This window comes from Plectropomus leopardus, chromosome 21, assembly GCF_008729295.1.
Source record: "Plectropomus leopardus isolate mb chromosome 21, YSFRI_Pleo_2.0, whole genome shotgun sequence".
Classification (NCBI taxonomy): Eukaryota; Metazoa; Chordata; class Actinopteri; order Perciformes; family Serranidae; genus Plectropomus; species Plectropomus leopardus.
Window position 1 is genome coordinate 6,947,917 of NC_056483.1, and position 23,721 is coordinate 6,971,637.

Consider the following 23,721-nt stretch of genomic DNA (forward strand, 5'->3'; position numbering starts at 1 on the left):
TTTTATGTTAAGTATATGTTCTAATAATACTTAAAATAATGCTTGTACTTGTAATTAAGTATTTTAATATTGCTGTACTGCAATTTTCACTCCATGGTGAAAGAAGTATTTAGATCCTTGACTTAATGTGAAAATACCCCATTACAAAAAAAGTCCTGCATTTAACTGCTATGAAAGCGTTACCAGTAGAAGTTAATGCTCTCATTATGCTTCAGAATTACCTATTAATTATTTAAGTAGTATTGCACTGTTGTTGCCGACAGTGGTTGAACTACTTTATGTAATGCTGGCAATTTCTTCTAAAATGCATTGCATTTTATATTGCTTATTACATGTTTTATATGAGAAACAGCGATAAAATCTACGAAGTAATAAGTAGTGTTGGCTTCTTAGGGGTGGAGAAAGTATTCAGGTCCTTTTCCTAAATAAAAGTATTAATACCACACTGCAAAAATACTCTGTTACTAGTAAAAGCCCTGCATTAGAAATGTTACTCATGTAAACTTGTGTAAATACAATCAGGAAAATGTATTCAAGCACTAAAAATAAAAAGTACTGATGCAGAGCATTTCAAATCAATTTAATAAACCTAAACAATCAAAAATGATTACAAGGAAAAGTCCTCATATCTTAGAAGCTAGCGTTAGCTATCAACTATTTAATCCACCTAGGTAAAGTGTGGAGAGCTAAATGTTCGTTTAGCATTAATTTAATTTGACGCATATTCAAATTGTTTAAATTGGGGTAATAAAAACTCTTATAAGATATGATTTATGGTTTCGAGAATATCCTACCTGCCACGTCGCAGTTTGAGACTTTGAAAGACCTTTAACTTTATCCAACTGACAAAATAAGCTAACAGTCACTTTTCTAGAAACTTGCTAGCTTAACGGTTAGTTAATTTACTGCGTCAAATATGTACAGAAGTGAAATAATAACGTTTTAACAAAGTATAACCGAGTTTTGAAGGTGAAAACGCTTTGGATAAATTTAAAAAATACGCTAAAAGACACACTTTAGGTCTCACCTGTCGTTAATTATTGTCATCGTCTCTCCTTTCGACGGTTGGCGTCTTTGTGCCTGAACGACTCCAATACCCAGAATGCTTCACGGCGTTGTTTCTGTCATGTGATTTAACTTATGACAGAAAGAGCAGGCTTCGACAACAAACATCACTTTGTTGTACGGTAGATATTTTTGACATGAAGCTGACCTAATTGCGATATTGTGTTATCTTTAAGATGTTATCTTTGAAAACGTATTGAGATAATTTAACTAATCTGTTCGGACATAACGATGGCGGAAGTAGATGAGCAGGTAAGCACAACATGCTAACGTTAGCTGGCTAATGTTGATGTTTTTTTTACGTGTATATGAATAAAAATAGATAGAAATCGCGGTCGTTGTGCTGTCAGCTGCCTTTTGATTTGATTTAGCTTATTATCTCATAGTTTGTGTGGTGTGTAAAGCTTAGATATCTGATTTGATAGCTCTACATCGATTGAATAGCCTATATGTGTTGCTTGTTGTAAGTAAAGCATTGTAGCTGCAGTGCCAATCTCTACAGTCCATGTTTGAGTTAAATTATATTGTAATGTACTCTCACTTTAAATGTAGTACCACAGTCTACTCATGCTGTCTCTTCATTCAGGGCAGGAAACAAAGTGAGGAATTCACAAGTGAGTCTGAGGTAAGAAACAATACAGTTTGCTGCCAGTTCTTTCTCTTGCAAAAAGACAAACATTGAGAAGAAGTTTATATGGAGGTAAAAGGGGAAAAATTACACCCAAAAATATCATGCAGTTGCACCAGTATGTCGAAATGCATCAAGAGCAGCATATTGTCAGTGACAGTGCTGTGCATAGTTCTGTCAAGCATGGGTGATTTTTGAACTCAAGTAAAGCTCACTGCCTACTGAAAGGACTGTAATACATAGCCCAGCCTTTATCAACCCAGCTTGATCCCGGAAGGATCTTTGTAAGATTTTGAGAGGTGTCAAACACTCATGAATTACAGATGGCTTTCCAGATCCATCAATATTATGACTGAGCTTCGGCGTGTTACAGTACACTTGTGCTTCTGAGAATCACAAGTAGGTTAAATAAAATATAGCTTTATACATCAGCCTGGCAGGAAGGGGAGTGTTTTTATAGGAAGCGGAGAATTGAATGAAATATCAGAGAAACGCTCTCTGGAGAAAACAGTTAAAGGTAAGGAAAAGGCGGAAATTCCAGGCTTGTTATAGAAAGAGCACCTACATCGGGTTTTCAGTACTGCAGGACATGAACACTCACAGGGAAACAAGCACTATAGACTGTGGGGTTGTGTCTCTCTTCCAAAGGGCTGCAAGCAGCTGATTATTTACTTGGAATGCTGCAAAATAATGTACTGCTGCTGCTGCTGTTACCTGTTTGACAGCAGCCTTGCTGGATAAAGGAAGTTAGGGCCTGTATGCTCTACACTGCTGCTCACAGAGGAAATGAGCAGGATAACAATTTGATCTTGGAAGTAAAAGGCATGCTCTTCACCGCATTTGTCATCTGGCCAGACTAGTCTGATTTGTTATGACTGTAATACAGCAATAAGCTTGTTTTGGATTGCTCTTGTTTTGACGCCTCAGATAGTCAAGGAAAAAGGTTTTATTTTAGTTTTGGAGTACAGTGGATCAAACCCATAGCAGCAGATTCCATGTGCAATGAATACTATGCTGAGATGAGGGACATTTTTAAGACTTTTAAGTACCTAATAATCAATAACACCACATTTTTTAAGTGGAACTACAAGGCTGTCTATGAAGATTTTTTAAAATGTGTCTGTGAATAAAATTAGATTACACAACGTATCAGTTACACCCATAAGCAAATATTGAATCATGCTTTTCCTCCCCATGGCAGAAATTAAAAGTTCTCTCAAGCTGACCAGATTTTTAAATGCAAATTAAATTAATTAAATTAAATGCTATTATTCTTATTCACTGGTGTGCTGAACTAGAAGGTATGTAGGCCAAATTACACTGCTAAATATGTGTTGCAATCTTAACTGTCTGAATTTTTCCAGGCATGTCAAGTAGTCAGGGTAGGGTACTTGAAATCCTAAACTCAAGGGGGAGAAAAGTTAAATTATCATGCCAGTTTAATTAAGTTAAATCAACCTGAATTTTGTTTTAAATCAATTAACAAGTTTAAATTGCACAGAATATTTAATTATAATATTTAATTTATTTTTAACTCAACCAAACTCATTCAATAATGTTTGCAACTTAAAAAGTTTATCTAAATCAGTAAATTAGAAATTTTATGCTGCTATCATGCATTTAATTAGGTTAAGATAATAACCATAATGTGGTTCTTGTTAGCGCCTTTTATTTCTTAGACTTTAGTTCTTCACTTTAGCACTGAAATAAAATAATAGATTTACTTGATAGAAATCAGTTAGAAAGTACTTAACCAACCACTTTGATCCTAATCTGAGGATTTTTTAATTTTTATTGCTATATTTACAATATCTGCTCTCAGTCCTTAATTAATTTAAAATGGGGAGGGTTTCCTTTTTTTTTTTGTCTGAGAGTTTGTACAAATTTTGTGATAACATTTGTTTGGATTTCATAGCTTTGCTATCACAAAGGACATATAGTTTAAGTATTTAAGTCAGAAAAACATAATTAAGGCGTAGAAGTTGATTAATTCACTATCTTAATATGAAGCGAGATATGTCAAGTCAGTTATATTTATATAACCCAGTATCACAAATCACAAATTTGCATAGAAGGGCTTTAAAATCTGTACACCACATGACACATTTTAGCCTCAGATCCGCAATATATTTGAAACTTGTACTTGTGTCTTGTGTATTTGAAGAATATTATAGTTCAGCATGGTGTATTTCAAATGTTAATAGGCAGGAATGGTTACAACACGAAAGGTGCAGTCAGTAGCTGAGAAAACAGAAACAAGAAACAAGAGATCTACTCACAAAATATGTTTTTATTTTATAACTAGGGTCCTAAAAAGCACGTTTCTGTACTCCTTTATTAAGATTTTTTCTTATTATTCATCCTTCATCTGTACATTGTATTTATGACAGAGAGAAATGAAGGAGTGGGTGGCAAATGATTCATTATTTTTGTAATACTGAAGAAGACATGTCCTTCTTCCTCTCCTTGAATGTGAGTTTGTGATAAGTGCGGTCTTCAGTGTGTATCTCTTTATTTAGACTTGGTCCAGGCTGTTGCTTCTTAACAGTCAATAGACAAAGCATGTGGCCAAAATGATTACAAGACGAAGGCCAGCTCAGGAGTTGACAAAAACAAAAGCAACTTACAAGAGATGCCAAAAGTTTGAAAATAGGTAGTTTCTCTCCAGGGATGAAGTTTGCCTTTGTTGTTTGATACACCTTTGAAACCCGTGACAAATGCCCCCGCATCAGAAATCTCACAACCAGAATACACAGGAAATAGCCTAGATATGGCGTTGTTGAGTGGGAAAGGATTGTTTTTGAAAATAACATTTTTTCCACGCTATTGTCCCCCACCTCCAACCCAGTAGCACATAATGGCAGACAATGTTTTGAGTTGATGCACCCTCTGGGCAGCCACAGACTGTGCAGCATTGGTTATAAACTGAATTATGAGTAATATTCAGGCTGTGACTGGCCGCAAATGTTGGCTCACGCTGGAAAGTGTAACACAGTAGAATACCTTAAGTTTGCTTTATGAAATGACTAAATTCATGTATGTCACTGGGGATGAACGGTCGCGTGGAAATTTAAGATTCCTTCATGCTGCATTTTACGCAAGGTAATGGAAATTTGTCTTGCATTTATTTATCTCCTGATACACACATGCAAGACATATGAATTGCCTTGAAGAGGCCAGAGTACATGTAGGGTCGAGCATAAGTGTGGTGCTCAGTGACAGTGTGGCAGTAATGGTGGACATTTAAATGTGCATCCCAAAAATGTATCAGTTACAGGGTTCTTGCAGATCCTTAGTCTTAAAAGGCATTACATTCATAAATCTAAAATAAAGGCCTTTGTTGGTATTACATCAACTTAAATTAATCTTTCAAAAGTCTTAAAAATGCTCAGACATGAGAAGTGGGATTTTATGATTCCTTTTTTTTCTGACATTGCATTGTTAAATATCAATATAATTGGTTATATCTTTTTTTTTTCGTTAAATGATTTAATGCATTTCATTTCTTTAATTCGTCATGATGGGAATCCAAGCAGTGGAATCTCACATGCAGATTGAGAAACACAAAATCGTCCTGAAACGTGTCAGAAATGCCAAATATTTCCCACTTATCTTGGTAAACTAAATAGATACTTTTATGATAATATAATGTGTCCATTGTCTTCCATGTGCTCTACTCTAAAAATAGTTATTTTTCAAACATTTAAAGAGGTTAATCCAACTTTTTCACTGGACAAAAAAATTTTTATTATTAGAAAATTGGTCTGAATTCTGAGTGGCATTAAAAAGTCTTAAATTTAATTTGCTGTAAGCTGTATGAACCCTGATGTTAGTGAAGGGCCCTGCTGTAATAATGTCTTTTTTAGTAGTATTATTAATGGATTAGTGGATGTAGAGCTGAAATAATTCATTGATCATCAGAAAATGATTCTGATAATTGGTTAATCGTTTCAGTCATTTTCAAACACACGTTCTGTGTTTCTAGCTTCTTACATGTAGTTTAAGTGTAAGTATTTTCTTTGTCATTTGTGATAGTGAATAAAATATATTTAAGTTTTAATGATTTAGTTGGAAATTCGAGATATAATAGATATATAATAATAGAGCTGCAAAATTTCCATTGTCAAATTTACAATTCTTAGCACTGCGGATATCGCAGACTCCAGCTCTCAGTGATATCTCCCTCACAAGATGGCAACACCTGTATCTTGGTTTTTTTAACCTCCCTCAAGCATTGCAGCATGTAGTATGTGCAAATCGTGAAGACTTGCACATAAATATTGCTCTATAGCGCCTCTAGTGGTCAAAAACTCAACAGGGCACCTTTAAGTTGAGGTGGAAGCATATGAAGTAACCCCTTTTTTAAATCTTCAAACTTGCTTTTAGTAAATCAGATTTACAGGATTTGAATGACTTTTGGTGGATGTATTGTATATTTATATGGTGAAGAGTTTTGTCTTTGTGAACTTTAGCATCTGTGAGAGGACACCGTCCTGTTGTAATGATTACCTTTAAAGAAAATGTTATAGTGAGAGCCCATTTTGCACGTCTATACAGGAGGAGGACAGCGAGGAGGAGCCCAAGCTGAAGTATGAGAGGCTCTCCAATGGGGTGACAGAAATCCTCCAGAAGGATGCAGCCAGCTGTATGACCGTCCATGACAAGGTAGAGGTTATAATCCACCACTCGCAAGGGCATTTCACTCTCAGGTTCACCTTTCTCGAGTACAGATTCCACATCGTTTATGTGCACATTTGAGGGATGGCAGCCCATTCTTTTCTCACCTTGCCCTGTTTTTCCACTCAGGGAGGTACATCAGAAGACACCAGGCACCATTGTCTTCTCTTTTACTCCCACTCTTGCATATTTTTCGCTCCTTTCCTGCGTTTGTCCAATGTTGATATTTTTAAGAGGGCCACTCTTGGCGAGATGGTTAATCGTTGTGGCACCGGCAGCACACATGCACGCCTGAGCAGAGCAAAAGTCATACCCAGTTATGTCTCCTCACCTGATGTTTTATTAACCTCTATTGATTTTCATTTATTTATTTTTACTTTGAGGATTTTTTTTTTACCTCAAAATAGTAACGGTGTCACAGTGAGAGACGTTGTTTTGCTGAAATTCCATATTTGATCTGACTTGTCTTTCTTCCTGGGATTTCTGTGCTTGTGTACATTGTGCTACCTGTGTGGTCACACCAGCCCCCACCCCCACAACCTCAGAGCCACCGACGGCACACGTTGCCTTATGTTGCCTCATATTTTAAGTGTCTGAATCGGAATTTCATTTGAACAATTCCATTCTGATAAATCCCTTTAAAAGTCGCTCCGCCTCACAAGGTTGAACCCTTTATTTATTTATTTTTGGTTATTTTATTTGGGGAGATTGCAGGGGCTCTGTCTGACATGCTCAGCTGTGCCTGTAAATATAAGCATTTCATTATAGACTGCACTGAAGCATGGTGGGCTCGCCGCACATCCACATGCTGGTCGAGAAGGGAGGGGGATTAGGAGGAGGGCATGGAGCAGGGGCTGGGGTGGAAGAACACACACTTAATCTAATGCCAAAAGCCCCCAGTTTCTATAATTTTTTTGTCCCAGTGGACTCACGTACACACACACATGCACACGTGCACTTCTGCTGAAGCACAAAACACAGAAACCAGTTGCTGCGCAGGAGAAATAATAGCTCTGTGCTGGGCAGGGAGGTGATTGGGTTGCATGGGGAGCATGGGAAGAAGTCAGATGTACAGTGCATTTATTATGCTTAAGCATTTTAATTTGAGAAAAAAAAATGCCATTTCACACTGTATGCTTTAATAAATAGGGCTTTTCCACCCCCTGCAATTTCACAGTTTTGCCTCTGAGCCCACCCAATCCCCACTCTGCCCATGTCGCTCCAGCTCCAGGAAGTGTTTTTTTATCCTCTTCCACAGCCTTCGTCAGCACAAGTTTTTTTTTTTTTTTCTTCTTTTTTTTCTTTTTCCATATCTTGAATTTGTTTCATGTGTCTTCTGGTTTAATTTACATTGCATTTGTCCTTTCTCAGTTTCTGGCTCTAGGTACACATTTTGGGAAAGTCTTCCTGTTGGACATCCAAGGAAATGTAACTCAGAAGTTTGAAATTGTAAGTACATTAAAATACTAATTAGAATTATGAAATTCATTACCGTATGTGTGACTCACATCTTAGCTATGCTAAAGCACAAATTAAATGATATATTTATTAATAAAAAATCAAGTGGAAATACCCCCATTTGAGGAGTTATGAATATATGGGTACATTGTTTAATGCTAGTGAACAAATGTGAGCAATTCAACTATAACTGTGAACATGATAAGCATTATACCTGTTTAATATAAATCAAGCCAATATATCATACTCATCACATGCTTAAGTATAAATAAATCATGACACCTAACTTTCTGGATTCTTCTGGGCTTTAACACCAAAAACACACCAGGCAGCGGCCCGCAATGCAAATTTTCTGTTGCCGGGAGGCATGTCCATATTTTTCAGGTTGGAAGAAATTATTTGTAACATATGACAACAGGTCACAGGACTCTGCTAGCTGTAGTCTAATATGTAACAGATACATGTATTAGTCTTCTGATTTAAGTCATTTAAATTAAATTTAATAAACATAGTTCCCAAAATTTTGAATTATTCCTTTAACAGTCTTCATGTGAACCTTTTCTTTGAAACACAGCAGAAGCACAGTGTGTTTTACATATAACTTCTAATTTTTAGAGACAATTAGGGATCCCATATTTATGGTTTTATAACAGACTGTGATCGTATATGTCTATGTCTCATTATTTTACTTTCCTTATGCATTTCTGTTCACTTGACCTTGGGATTGACTACTGAACAATAATTTAATGTGCAAAAAAAAAAAAAGGCTGATTTGATCAACACAAAGGGGCCATTTTACATGAATGTACCTGCATTAGTGCTTCTAACTGCAGTGTCCCTGCTGGGCGCATTGATTCAAGTGCTACTCACCTGAGGAACTCACTGCCAGCTATCAGTCATCGCCTGAAAGAAACAAGGACGCGCTTTCAATGAACAGCGGAGACACCGCTGAGTTCTGGCTGATGCATTTGTGACGTAGTTTCAAAATTAGCTTGAGCAGAATTCAGTGAAAAGCAGAAAAGGATTTCAAATGACCCCCAAATAACTAGGTGAATTAAAGCACTGGACACATTTTAAAGGTATTATAAGCAAGAACTTTATTCTTTTAGTTCTACACAGTTAAGCCTTTAAAGCAGGGATACTCAACTTGCTTGCCTGGCCTGCAAAATGTCAAGTGGCCAAAGGGCCAGACGAAAATAGGTATGGTGTATGCAGGGGTGTTTTTAGGATTTAGGGAAATTCAGGTTCCTCAAGCTCTATTTTGATGCTTATTTAAAATGCTGACATCGTATTTACATTAAAAGTACAAAATAAATTCCCAATGGGAATCAATAGATTTTAGTTGTGAATTAGCAAATGGTTGGGGGTCCATCTGGCACCCTATTGGGGGCCAGATTTTGCTCGCACGGGCTGTAAGTTGAGTATCACTGCTTTAAAGGAACACTTCACTCGAAAAATGACTAAATCAATCGCTCAGCCAATGTTATGTTGGATTTGTGAAGAAAACAGTTTTAATGCATGCCTCCACAGTGAACAAAGAATCCAAAAAGGGGGGAAATTTTTAGTGTTTTAGCGAAAATGCATTTATGTGGGAAGTACTGCGCATACAACTGGATAAATGAGACTTTACTGCACAAGATGTGAGAGAGTTTGTGAATAAATGTTTTACCCATTTTTACTCCAAATTATCAAGAATTTTCTCAGTTTTTGGATTCTTCATTCACCATGGAGGCATAGGTGAAAACAAAGTATTCTTCTCAAAATTCAGTGTTTTGATATAATAATTGATATACAAATGTTAGTATTGTTGGTGAATTATTCCTTTAAGGACAGTTTTTAAGCAACGTGTATTACAATGTGTGCCATTTAGTTGATCCTTTTATCCAAAGAGTCTCATAGTGTCATGAATGTAAAATTTAAAAGCATCAGCAGTGGATTGGGACCCACTAACCTTCACAGTATTAATGCCATGCTCTGTGCATTGACACATATGGGACTGTGCTTCCATTACATACTCAAATTTTTTTTTACCGTTCGCTTTTTCTGGCATTTCACTTAATGGGGTAAAATGTCAGCCAGCAGCATTTGGCCAGCCGCAAAGATATTCGCCCGCCTCTAAAAAAAGATGCCATGATATTGTGTCTCCACAGAGTTCAGTGAAGATCAACCAGATCAGTCTGGATGAAAGTGGAGAGCATGTGGGCATCTGCTCCGAGGATGGGAAGGTGAGATCTCTCCGCTCATCGCCGCTGGTTACTGATCCTTGGGCGAAAAAAAATCAGTGTTTTTCATCTTCCATAATTCACCCTCAGATTCATATAAAACTCATCTTATCAGCGTTAAACTTTATGCTAATGATGTGGAACTTTGGTGGTGAATTTTTAGAAGGCAGTTCTTCCACAGTCGGAGCATTAAGTCAAAGTTTTATCTCCACCATATCTACACATATTTTTTTCGTGATGCGTGAATTTATAAAAAGCTTGTACCTATTTTGAATAGTAGGGGGAAAGGATTGCACTCAGATCCGTCGAGCTGTCAGTCAGCCATCAGCCGTCTATGGATACCCTCTCCATGTTCTCCACCTTGCTGTTATCTTGTCTTTTCTCATCATTACCACCATCCTTCATGGATTTCACAGTCAAGATATGCTCTCTGATATCACCCTCCCCCTACTTCTAGCACTCTGGTGGCAAAAACAAGATCTTGTCGCACAAAAAAAGTGGAGCAGACAATTAAAATCAATGCTACAGCAATTGTTTGCCCTCAACCAATTCAGTTGGCTGTTAATCCTTTGAAAATCTAACTTAATCCTTAATCGCTGGTGCGCTTCGAAAAAGGAGATTGCATCAGAGTTTTATATTATTCCTCTACTTTACAAAAAAAAAATGTCTTCTTTTTTGGGGGCCTCAGATGGAGAGAAACTGGGTGTCATGTACTCTAATGGTACATTAGGGTTTGTTGTAGCCAACTGTGGTCGAGTCCAGGATGAGGACTCCTGTTTCTAAACCCTGCGGGGTTCAAAGAATCAACTTGTCCACTAATTGGTGACCCAGCGGAGAAGTAGGGAGCCAATCAAAGTCTTTTCTGACCACAATTCCCCCCGCTGGCCTCGGATAGTTGCAGAGGCAGCAATTAAAGGAGAAATTTTGAGTTATTCACCTTTTGCTTGTTGTTCTGCCGTCTCGTCTTTGCTTCAGGTTCAAGTGTTTGGTCTCTATACAAGAGAGGGCTTCCATGAGAACTTTGACTGTCCCATCAAAGTAAGTTGATATCAGATTTTCTGAAAACTTAAGTTCCTTAGCATGCATCTGCTGCTACAGTATTATCTAGGGCTGGGTATTAGTACATTAATAACTTTAAGGTGTCGATCGAAATAACGAGGGATGGGAACTGTTACAAAAATTACGATAATAGTACCAGTAATATTTAAGTGATACTGAAACCAATAGAGTTCTTTATTTGATCACCACAATGTGAATGAAGTGTCGTGTAGTACAGCTGCACTTTTGAGTGTTTTGGTGGCATCTTGGCACGCTGAACTGCCAACTTTGTCAAATACAATGCGCTTAACTTCACCACACCACAGACTGTATTGGTTGTAGCTGCTGCTGTGGGAGTGTGAGCGCCTCGCTGAGGACAGTTGTGAGAATCTGTACAGATACAGTGACTTCACTCAGTGGTTGTTAATTGGTTTAGTAACAACGCCTAGCTGTTGCAGTGTCGATGTGACTTGTTAGGCCTGTTTTATGACTAAACAATCAACCGTGAACCTTTATGGATCAGTCTTAGATGTTGGCTGGTGCTGCTGAATTAGCTCGTGCTAACCCAGCAGATGTTCAAAATAACTTTGTAATGAAAAGTAAGAATAGTAATGAAAATTCTCCAGTCAAATGATACATGCATTTGATACTTTTTGAACCCAGATCTAGAAAAAATGACTATTTGTATGGTTTTGCTTGCAGCCAATCAGTGCAAGTGTACTTGATTTAATGCGCAGTGTGATTGGCCCACTACTGCAGCAGCTACAAACCATTCAGTCTGTGTTATGGTGAAGTCGAGCGCTTTGTATTTGATGCAGTTCAGTGTGTCAGGGTGCCACATAATACAACACGCCTGTACAGCATTTTAAGTAACTGAATGCTTTCACTCGCATGATAGATATTGAATCTAGTGAAAAAAAAGTTATCAAATAAAGTTCTTTATTGGTAATGGTATCACTACAAAGTCACGTTTCCACCAAAGACATGCTGTGTTGTACCCTACATAATCTGTACAGACATGTATCCTAACCCTAGAAGTCCTTTGTGTTTCTACCATAGGCTGAGCTCTAGAATATAGGTTTTTCACCAGATGGTGAAAAGTCATCATAATCATATCTCCGTCCAACTTTCAATGTAGTCTTTTTGCAGAGCAACATCTGCACCTCAGTGATCGCCCATGTTGCAGTGATGCATGCCCACATTTTCAGAACAAAAAAGAACCGGCTGAAGTGTTTAGAGTCTCTGTCGCAGTCGGTGGGATATTAAAAAAAATGAGCTCGTGCATTGAGTCCTTTTTGACTGAAAGTGATGATTCTCTCTTGACCAATTAACTGACTACAGTGTTTCTAGCTCCATCTTTGGTCAGTGTGCTATGTTTCTAAACAAGGGACGACAAAAGAATGGGGCATCATGGAATAATTCAATTGATATTTGAAACACAAAAATAATCGTTCTGTTTAACAAACTGAAGTGAACTAGACTGAGATTGAGAAAACAAGGCTAAAGGATACTATCATCGTAATTTTTTAAACGATACTCAGCCCATGTATTAAATGCATTTAACTCAACAAACAAATAATAATAGTTTTGACACTATAGCCTAACCTGCCCCTCATATATTGTTTTGCAGGTGGTGGCGTTACACCCTCAGTTCACCAGATCAAACTACAAACAGTTTGTCACCGGGGGCAACAAGGTAGGTTTGAGCACTAGTTTTTACTCTTGCAGTCATTATGTGCTGTTTTCGCAATTTCCTTCCACAATAATTTGTCCTGATTGTGTCCGAATCCTGCACACCTTCTCACTCTGGCTGGGCTGGCGATGCACGGGCCTTTTGTCTGGCGTGAAAGGCTCTTAGTTTTCTGTCTCTTTGCTGGAGTGCTCTCGGGAGAGCTGCCCACTTTCACAAAGTGCTGTTCGCTCAACAGTGTTTGAAAGGCAATGCTTCACAAGCACGGCAAGTAGATGTCATTATCAAGAGGGTACATAGTCTTAGGATTTCCGGGCGCATACAGTGATCTCTCTCCTGAAAGTCGTCTCTGGTTGGTTTGTCACTACGAAAGGAAGGTGAAAACCATCTTAGACATGAGTCATTTTTGTTTTCCACAAAGTAAAACCAACAAGGCAATGACTGTACACACGACTATAAACTGCTAGGAAGTAGCGTCATTGCAAAAGCGTCCATAAATAAAGTATACTGACATTTATACAACGGGGGTGAGGAAAACAACTTTTTTTTATGAAACCCCATTGTTAGTGTTACTTTGCCATTTTCTTTCAATTGCCGCTGATTCCTCTCAGTTCCAAGTTGTGAAGGCCTCCACAATGTGCCTGTGATGAAAATCAATAAGCCTCAACGGGAGCCACATCCTGTCAAAGGAAATTCAATTTTGTCTCCACAGTTCTTTTGTCATATCATCTCTTTGTAGAGCAAACTGTTTATTAACATCGCCCAACCGCTGAATTAAAGAGCCTATACAACCTTCTCCCGGCATCCTTGGTAATATTATGCACATTTTTGGGGTTTTTTTTTGTATCAGTTTATATAGTAAGGACAGTAACAATGCGGGGGATGTGAATGACAGGCTTTGTCCTCCACAGTGTGTACAATACAAGGCCTGAACATTAAACTGCAATAGAAGAAGTAGTGCTGCGGCCACCTTGATAAAAGAAAACACACTTGCTGAGCTTACACACCTCTCTGAGACAGTAAATATACATAAAAACATGATGGATTTGTGTTTAAATACTTAGCACAGCGAGTACAATAAATGGCCTGTATCCTAAAGAAGCCGTTATGATGAGAGATGTATGAAATCGTGCTTGTAATGCGTCAAGTTTTCAGCTCTTTCTTTATGGCTTTCACACCATCTTCTCCAAATTACATCGACCATGTGAGACTGTAAAATTACTTCTTCCGCCACTGAAGCTAATGTGAAGCTCTTCTCACTCAGGCGGAGTCTAATGAACAATCTGTCTTCATCGTCTGTGTGCCTAAATGCTCTGAAGTGGAATTAAAATCTTCATATAAGGATGAAAATCTGGTTTTACTTCATCGTTTTCAGCGTGAATGAGAAAGTTTGCCACAGTTTAATCTATAAGGCTGTTTCAGTCTTCTGTCAGACGCAGCTCCTCATTGTGTGATGTGCTGTTCATCTACTGCCCTCTGTAGGCCGGGCTGCACAACTGCACACCGTTTAGTACTCAATTTTTTTTTTTTCTCAGCTGCTTTTGTATGAAAGAAACTGGTTGAATCGCTGGAAGACATCTGTTCTGCATGAGGGCGAGGGCTCAATCACTAACATCCAGTGGAGAGCTAACCTCATCGCCTGGGCCAACAATGTGGTGAGTGACCGGTCACCAGAAGTTAATAAAAAAGTGCAACACTGAATGTGTGAAATGTTAACATTTTGGTTTCTTTTAGGGAGTTAAAATCTATGATATCAGTACAAAACAGCGGATCACAAACGTGCTGCGGGATAACGTCAGTCTGAGGCCGGATATGTACCCCTGCAGCCTGTGTTGGAAGGACAACAGCACTCTCATTGTTGGCTGGGGGACTTCCATTAAGGTTATTTACTTTTCTATAAGATTCACCACTGATGTTGGCAGTTTCAGAGGTCCAGACTGTCTGTAATTTTCCTGTTTCTCCTCAGATCTGTGTTGTGAAGGAGAGAAATCCCACAGAGATGAGAGATCTGCCCAGCCGCTATGTGGAAATAGGTAAAATACATTGCACATTATAATAAACTATGATAACAAATGAGAATTTGCGATTGCCGTGACCACATATATGCATGCGTCCACGTGTTTATGCATTTACACGCACACAACCTCACAAACATGGATTATTGGTTAGTTAATAATGATGCAGAAACATTTAACAATAAGGAGAGTAGCAGAGGTCGATACAGTAGGTCCTGGTTGTGTTGTCAAGAGAGCTGCAATGATTAATTGATTTATTGATTAGTTGTCAATTATTAAATGACTTTTCAACTAATTTGATTAATTGGTTTGAGTCACTTTTTGGGGAAAAAAAGTAAAAATTCTCCAATTTCAGCTTCTTAAAGGTAAATATTTGTTTATATTTATATTATTTGCCTTGCATTGTTCTTCCAATAAATAAAAAAAAAATTAAAAAGACATTCAGAGACATCTTCTGGGTCACTGATCAACATTTTTCACCATTTTCTGACACTCTATACACCAAGAAAATAATCCATTCATCAGCTGAATATAACTGTTAGTTGCCCAAGCTGTCAAGTCAAAAAGCTGATATTTTCAAGATGCAGCAACACACACACACACACACACACACACACACACACACACACACACACACACACACACACACACACACAGAATATCTTATTTTTCTCACAACCAGCTTACAGATGTATTCAATTTGTGCCTTTGTTTGGTTTCTTTTTCAAACAGTGTCTGCATTTGAGACTGAGTTCTTCATCAGTGGTCTGGCACCGCTTGCAGATCAGCTCGTCACTCTGTACTTTGTGAAGGAGAACTCTGATCACATGGTAACAATACTTCTACACTTATATATTAAAGGGGTGAATATGGTGTAAAAGTTTGTACTCATTGTGTGTGTATCTGTGTGTGCAGGATGAAGAGTTTCGTGCGCGGCCTCGCCTCGACATCATCCAGCCTCTCCCCGAGAGCTGCGAGGAGATCTCCTCAGACGCGCTGACTGTGCGCAACTTCCAAGACAACGAGTGCAGAGACTACCGTCTCGGTGAGACTATAAAAACAGCTCTCAGAGAAATGTCACGCGGCCTTTCTGCTGCGCTCTGATTTCATTATGCGTGGACCATCAAATGTCAGCTGTAATGTGCAGCAGGCAGAGGCATAAATGTATTTTCATTAACAGAGCATTCAGAGGGAGAGTCACTCTTCTACATCATCAGTCCCAAAGACGTCGTCGTGGCCAAAGAGCGAGACCAGGATGACCATATTGATTGGCTGCTGGAGAAGAAGAAATATGAGGTTTGTGTGAATTTTATGAATGTTTCAAAGGTTACGCTCTACAATTACATAGTTTAACTGTGTGTCCTGTTACTGTGACAGGAGGCTCTGATGGCCGCAGAGATCAGCTTCAAAAACATCAAGAGACACGACGTGCAGAAAATTGGGATGGCTTACATCAATCACTTAGTGGAGAAAGGAGACTATGACAGCGCAGCGAGGTGGGTTTAACCTCTGCAGACCTACAGTCATTTAATCCATCTGATAAGTTGTACAGTGAGTGTGTGTCTTCGTTTTAACATCTCTAGGGTCCATATTACAGAGACCTTTTGTTTTAAGTGTCAAGCTTAATCATCACTCATTTCTTTATTTGAAATTGTGGAGAAAGTGAACACTCTTAAAGATGAGCCAAATTTATTTTTACTAGGGGTCAACAGATTATCGGCCTGGCTGATTATTGGGGCCGATATTTGACATTTTGCTGATTATCTGTATCAGCGTTTTATTTTAATGATCAACAATAAAATTAATTAATCAAAAAGTGCAAAAAAATGTCAGCATGGGAGAAACTTTTACTTTGTGAAACCTCAGGGAGCTATTTTATTTTATTATTTTTTCATTAAAATTTATACTTCTTTATAAAAAAATGTTGCTGGGAATGTGCTGCATTTGATGCTGAAAGTTTCAGTTTTGTAACATTAAAATGAGCCCTAAGGATTAATCTGAATGATTCAAGTGTTTGTTTGTTTTTTGTAATGCAGAAAGTGTCAAAAGGTTCTTGGAAAAAACATGGAACTATGGGAAAATGAAGTATACAGGTTCAAGACCATCGGACAGCTGAAGGTAATGGAGCATAATTAACAGGGATTACAGTCACAAATCAGCTCTGAAATGTGATTCTTTAAGTTTTTGTGTCTTTTTTCAGGTATCAGTTTCTTATGAATATTTTTCCACCTCTTTCCATGTTCAGGCCATCAGTCAGTATTTGCCCAGAGGAGATCTGCGTCTCAGACCGGCCATCTATGAAATGATCTTGCACGAATTTCTCAAAACTGACTATGAGGTATTTTGTCCCTTAATTATGTCGACTTCCTGTGACAAATTAATCCACTGGTTGATGGTCGTCTTATTGGTTTGTTCCACTTCCTGTGTTGTCCACAAAGGGTTTTGCCACGCTGATCCGAGAATGGCCTGGAGAGCTTTACAACAACATGGCCATAGTTCAGGCGGTCACCGATCACCTGAAAAAGGACCCGACCAACAGAACGCTGCTCACCACACTAGCTGAACTGTGAGTGATCTTAAAGGACAGTTCACCCCAAAATCAAAATTAAAAGTTTGCCTCTTTCCTCTTAGTGCTATTAATTAATCTGTATTGTGAGGTGATACATTTGTTGGTTGTAATTGAGTTAAAAACAAACAATTCCTACATGAAACTGCTCACAACAAGGTCTGTTGATTATCTTGAGTAACCGTGTCATGATTTCTGGAAAAAGACATTATTGTTGACTTTCCAAATGTTTTTTTTTTTTTGGCACTTTGAGCACCACAAGCCGTCCAGTTCCATTATATTGGAGAGAAGGTAGACATCTCTACAGCCGATATCTCCAACACTTGGCAACTCACACCAAAACAATTTAGATTATTAAAATATGTTTGGGATTTTGGAGTGAACTGTCCCTTTAACATGTGCATGCCATATCCAGTTGAATAAATATTGAGGGAAATATTCAAAGCAAGTTGATGTTTTTTCAAATTAGAACAAAATGGAAAAAGTTTCAATATTGTGTGCATCATTTAATACACATTTGAAAGGTAGCAGGGTTCCTATAGTCATGGAAAACCTGGAAAGGTCATGGAATTTTACAATCACACTTGGAAAAGTAATGGAATAAGTAAAAACCATTGCAAGTTTTGGAAAAATCATGCAATTTTGTTGTGTGTAATGTCATTGTTACAGTTATCTTCCGTGGATAACCTTCCACGTAATGTTACATAACGGCGTATTAATCCTCTGGAGCTGACGACATAACGTAGCTCTGATATGCGTCGATGTGTGACGTTTATGTCTGCCATCACAGGCGTTTTCTTCATTTTCTGAATCTGATGTTTGAAAAATGGCAGGCAAGTCTGGAAAGAAAAATAATTATTAGGGTTCTTGAAAAGTAATAGAAAAGTTTAGAAAATGAGTCCATGAAAATGTCTGGGAACCCTGAGAAATGCAGTGTCACTTGTTTGGTATTTTTTGAAACCATGGCATCTATACTGGTGTTTTAGGTCAAATTCTGTGTTTTTTACCAATGCTCGGTCAAACATTTGTCTGAAGGGCCGGTAGGGTTGAAGGTATTATGTCTTTCATGACTTAGAATCACTGCTGACACAACAAAAATAATAGTTTACAAAGTAAATAGTTGTTTTTTGGTGCTGTTACAGATACACGTACGACCAGCGGTACGATCGAGCCTTAGAGATCTACCTGAGACTGAGGCACAAAGACGTTTACCAGCTGATCCACAAACACAACCTGTTCTCCTCCATCGAGGACAAGATCGTCCTCCTCATGGACTTTGACAAAGAGGTAAAAGCCTGAAAACATCTTATGTGTTCACATTTTTCCATGTTTACGTTCTCATTTTAAAGCTTAGATGTTTGAGTAATAAATTCTCTAAATATACAGAAAGCTGTTGACATGCTTCTCGACAATGAAGACAAGATATCGGTGAGTGTGCACTCCTTTTCACTGTCTTTTTTTTTAAGGATGCGATTAAAATCTGCAGCCCATTGATCCTTTTTCTGTTATGTCCTCTAATAGACGGACAGAGTGGTGGAGGAACTAGCAGACAGGCCTGAGCTTCTGCATGTGGTGAGTCCAGATAACTTTAAATAACTGAAAAAAATCTAAGACTTTGCACAAAAAACATGTATTTGTCTTGATTTTTTTAATCCCAAATTTGTTAAAACAAGTGAAAAAAGAGGTAGCAGGAGCGCTTCTGGTGTCCCTCAAACCACTGGTGCTCGTGGAAAAAAAAGAGGAACTTAAAACCAAAATGCAGTGTGGTACAAAAGATTCAGGTCTCACTCAGGATGGTTTGAAAAGCACGAAAGGCCTTTAATTCATGGGCCTAGAAACATTAAAAAAAACACCAACACATATCGGCTTGCACCTTCTTCAGGTTGTTATATGCAACTACGAAAGGCGAATGATAGCCACTACGAACAAAAAAGCAAAATATATGATTTTTTTACCGTCAATTGTCGATGCTGTTTCCATGCTTTCTGCCATTTCTGCTGCCCTGAAACACGGCAACTTGGCAGCTCGGGTATCATCGAAATTTCCTAATTTCCCATTCGTAATTACAATTTTGGAGGGCAGTTCATGTGTTCATAATTTGTAAATAAGGTAAATATGATATTTCCGAGAAGCTTTTAACTGTGACCATCCCCATACGCACTTGTGTAGTAATGATATGTTTAATCAGCACTTGATATGTCACACCTGTCAGGTGAGGGATTATCGTGGAAAAGGAGAAAAGCTCACTGACATGGATTATAACAAATTTGTGACCAAAATTGGAGAGAAATATATCTATTGAGACCCTAAAAAAGGCTTAGATCTGTATCTTAAACTTGTGAAAAATGGGGGCAAAAACCACGGCGTTCAAATATTTATTCTGTGTATAATCGTGCTAACTCTCAAAGTTTAATTCAGAACTGATGTGACGACTCTTCTCCCCAAAGTACCTCCATAAACTGTTCAAGCGGGACCACCACAAAGGCCAAAAATACCACGAGAGACAGATTGGCCTGTACGCTGAGTATGACCGACCGAATCTCCTACCTTTCCTGAGAGACAGCACACACTGTCCGCTTGAAAAGGTACTCACACATTATCCTAATGCACATTAAAGTTTCCAGAAGCTACAAGACATGAATTATGTCCTCTTTTGTCTTTTCTGTCAGGCTCTCGAGGTTTGTCAGCAGAGGAACTTTGTCGAGGAGACTGTTTTCCTGCTCAGTAAGTCTTAGTTGGAGCCTGTTTTCCTTCTTTTAAGTGTGTTTAAAATGATTAAAAGTTAACTAACCCAGCATGTTGGCTCCCAGGCAGGATGGGGAACTGCAGGCGAGCTCTGCAGATGATCATGGAGGAGCTGGCGGACGTGGACAAGGCCATAGAGTTCGCCAAAGAGCAGGACGATGCAGAGCTGTGGGAGGATCTCATCTCTTACTCTATAGACAAACCACGTACGACACATTGACCCTGTCGTTAGATTGAATCTGTCTTTCTTTGTTATTTTCTCCCTTTTCTAATATGTCTTTGTCTCTATCTGCCTGCTTCTTTCTCCCTAGCGTTCATCACCGGCCTCCTTAATAACATCGGTACTCACGTGGATCCGATCCTGCTCATCCATCGCATCAAGGAGGGCATGGAGATCCCGAACCTCAGAGATTCACTTGTTAAAATCCTGCAGGACTACAATCTGCAGGTTAGACGTGATTCTCTTTGATTTGCTTTATTCACACACGAGATTCACCTTATTACAAACACATCACAAACCATCAACATGGCGCAAACAGATGCCAAAAAACAAATTAAAGAACACAAAAACTCACAGCCAACCCCCCCAAAAAACAGAGACAAAGACCGCATTACTATAAAACACATTATAACAGTTAACAGATAATTACATAAAAACAGTGATACAGCTGTAAAAACTGTCCCTCACAACCACCAACATGTCTTCAGCAGAAATAAAAGATGAAAATAGTTTAAAGATAAAGAAAGGTGTCAAAGCAGCAACAAATAATTGAATGCACAAGTATGGGTCCAACACCTCAAACACGCATCAGTAAAGTCAAAGTCAAAAATCAGGGAAAAATTTAAAATATGTTTTTTTTTGTCTCGCTGCATGTTCAGTGGAGTGGAGCAAAACATTTAAATGCTTTTTTTATACAAACACAGAAAGATTAGGCAGGGCGGTATTATTTATAAGGCACATTTCAAACAGATAGGTTCAAGGTGCTGCACAGAGAAGTTTAAAAAAAACGCAATGCAAAAGAACAATTCAAAGTTAAAAGCATCATACCACCATAGAGAGCAGTACCACATAAATGCCAGAAAACACTCATTTTTTTACGTGTTATTGCTTTATTCAGGGTTTTTACCAGTTTAAATCACGAGGTTCTTTTGTTTTGGTGAAGAATATACCTCTGCGGATAATTTCTTTCGCAGTAAAAACCTGAAATTAAATTGTGATCACTAACAGACTGATGATGAGACTTAAATCTAAAGTCTCATGAGACAGTTGTAAATAAGTTGGAAGTTGGGGGCTGAACTCTCCTGGGAAATGTTGTTTTGTGTTGTCTTGAATTAATTGGTGTAGTCCATTGTATGTTGACAGCTTTCATGTTGATATTATGGAAAAATGATCAAATTCAGAGTTCACGTATTTTCAGCTGGTTGCAATCCGCAGTTTTTACTGCTAGATGCCACTAAATATTACATACTGCTGCTGTAACTTTAGTTCCATCTACTGGATTTAAAGATGTATAGCATTTGCTCTGCTAAGGCCATATGCCCTATTTTGCAATGTAAGCACACGTGGGGGAAAAAAAGTATATCAGGGGGCCCAGTAGCTCACCTGGTAGAGCAGCAAAAACAAAAACTGTGTTCTTGCCAACTCTTTGCCAACTCTCCCCTTCTCTCTCCCCATTTCACATTTAACCTGTCCTATCAATGAAGGAGAAAGCCAAAAAAAGTGTATCCATCCTGTGATTCATATCTGCTTACATTTTTTTTATTTTGGGGCGTTTTGCCTATATTATATAGGTCAGCTTTAAAGTTCACAGCGTGGAAAAGGGAAAGACAGAGGATGACATGCAGCAAAGGGCTGAAGTTTTAAACGAACCCGCTGCTGCTGCAGCCTCTGTGCATGCACCATCTGAGCTACTGGGCGCCCCATCTGCTCCAAGTTCTTCCTTGACCTATGCTACATCCTCCTGTCAAGTTTTATAAAAACTGGGCCAGCAATAACCTGCAGATAAACAGACAAACTAAACGAACCTAATGCATAATTTTTTTGGCAAAGGTAATAAAGTTTCACTCGAGCAATAATTTGGGTGATTTTAGAAGGTGAAATAATACAAAATTAAGAATGAATTTATGATTTTAGTTCATTATCCTACTGTTTATTGTGTTATTTTGCTTGTTATTAACATTTTGTTTTCTTGTTTCTTAGATTCTCCTCAGGGAGGGCTGTAAGAAGATCCTGGTGGCCGACTCTCTCTCGCTGCTCCAGAAGATGCACCGAACCCAGATGAGAGGAGTCAGGGTCGACGGTGGGTGAAGTTTCTTTGCTTTCGTGGAGAAGCATCAGTCATTTTTTAACTGTGCTCATAATGGTTTGTTTTTTTCAGAGGAGAACATCTGCGAATCGTGTCATGCTACAATATTACCGTCAGGTGGGTTTACAATGCAGTTTTATCAAGTATTTTACTGTTTTATTGCTTTTGAAAGATATTCATTGCTATTTTTTTGCTTCACACTTGTGTTTCAGACATGGCCAAACCCTTCAATGTGGTGGTGTTTCACTGCAGACACATGTTTCACAAAGAGTGTTTACCATCTTCAGGAACAGTATGTAACTTTCCTATAATCTGTGTCACTCTTTTAAAAAAAACACATTATTTCTTTCATCAGTTTCAGACATTATTCCGTTTTATCCGAGAATCTCAAACATGACTTGGCTGTCCACAATAAGTACATTTTCTCTCTTTCCGGTTTCAGATTCCTGTGGTGCAGTTTTGTAACATCTGCAGTGCAAAGAAGCGTGGCCCAGGAAGTGGAATCCTTGAGATGAAAAAGTAAAGAGATTTGTGCACTCATAATGTTATTACTGATGCTTTTACTTTCCCTGTTGCTTTCCCTTTCTGTCCAGTGCATTGATCAATGCATATCACTTTCCCTCACCCACTGAACTGTACACCTGCAAAAATGCAAAACATTAATATTGGATTGTCGCTGTATATTTACATCTAACAACTATAAAGTACTTGTTGGGCTTGTTGCTAATGTGATTTGTTGATAAAATGTCTGCAACATCTGAAAAATAAAATCAACTAAAAAGTTCTTGGGGGTCTGTGTCTGATAATTATGCATGTCAGTCAATTCAGAGGAGAAATAAAATCCGGAGAAGTTGGAAGTTGTTGGGTCTCCATCTTCTTAAATTTTGACCCATATTTGGGTCATATATTATAACTGCAAATTGTATTTAAGTGGTCTTTAAATTTGTCTTTTAATTTATTTTTAAATATCTTTTTATTCTGTCTCAACCCTGCTTATTTATATTATTTTTATTATTGTTATTACTGCTATTATTGTTATCATTCTTGTTATTATTAGTAAGAGTACGAGTAGTAATATTCTGTGTATCCTGCCCTTATTTTTGTATGTATATATATATATATATATATATATATATAATTGTTACTATAAGGATTAGTAGTAGTTGTAATATACTGTGTATACTGCCTATATTTTGTTATTTTCTTTTCATAAAACACATTCTTGCCTGCACACATAGTATTCACTAATGTGTATTTTTTTATCTCTCTTTTTTTACTGCCTTTATTTTGAAATATTATTATATATATGTG

General features: G+C 38.0%; 1 protein-coding gene across 2 annotated transcripts; it reads left to right on the top strand.

Moving 5' to 3' along the window:
* Nucleotides 1–1,117: 1,117 nt before the first annotated feature.
* On the top strand, nt 1,118–23,194 carry vps41 (VPS41 subunit of HOPS complex). Of its 2 annotated transcripts, XM_042510738.1 has the most exons (28): nt 1,118–1,317; nt 1,652–1,690; nt 6,251–6,358; nt 7,742–7,819; nt 9,979–10,053; nt 11,026–11,088; nt 12,719–12,784; nt 14,314–14,433; nt 14,513–14,659; nt 14,745–14,811; nt 15,526–15,623; nt 15,709–15,838; nt 15,974–16,089; nt 16,171–16,289; nt 16,830–16,911; nt 17,039–17,131; nt 17,232–17,359; nt 18,502–18,646; nt 18,746–18,787; nt 18,881–18,931; nt 19,807–19,944; nt 20,029–20,083; nt 20,170–20,310; nt 20,416–20,552; nt 22,305–22,404; nt 22,483–22,527; nt 22,623–22,702; nt 22,853–23,194. In XM_042510738.1, exons 1-28 carry the CDS (start codon nt 1,297–1,299, stop codon nt 22,931–22,933), a joined length of 2,565 nt encoding a protein of 854 aa, XP_042366672.1. In that variant the 5' UTR covers nt 1,118–1,296; the 3' UTR covers nt 22,934–23,194. The 2 variants fall into 2 exon arrangements, with proteins under 2 accessions (XP_042366672.1, XP_042366673.1); XM_042510739.1 differs by lacking the exon at nt 1,652–1,690.
* Nucleotides 23,195–23,721: the final 527 nt, after the last annotated feature.

Bases quoted from the DNA above. Each gene is read 5' to 3' on its own strand.
- vps41 (XM_042510738.1), top strand. From the start codon at position 1,297: ATGGCGGAAGTAGATGAGCAG. The intron at 12,785-14,313 runs GTAGGTTTGAGC...TTTTTTTCTCAG, and splicing joins TTGTCACCGGGGGCAACAAG to CTGCTTTTGTATGAAAGAAA. The intron at 22,405-22,482 runs GTGGGTGAAGTT...TGTTTTTTTCAG, and splicing joins GAGAGGAGTCAGGGTCGACG to AGGAGAACATCTGCGAATCG.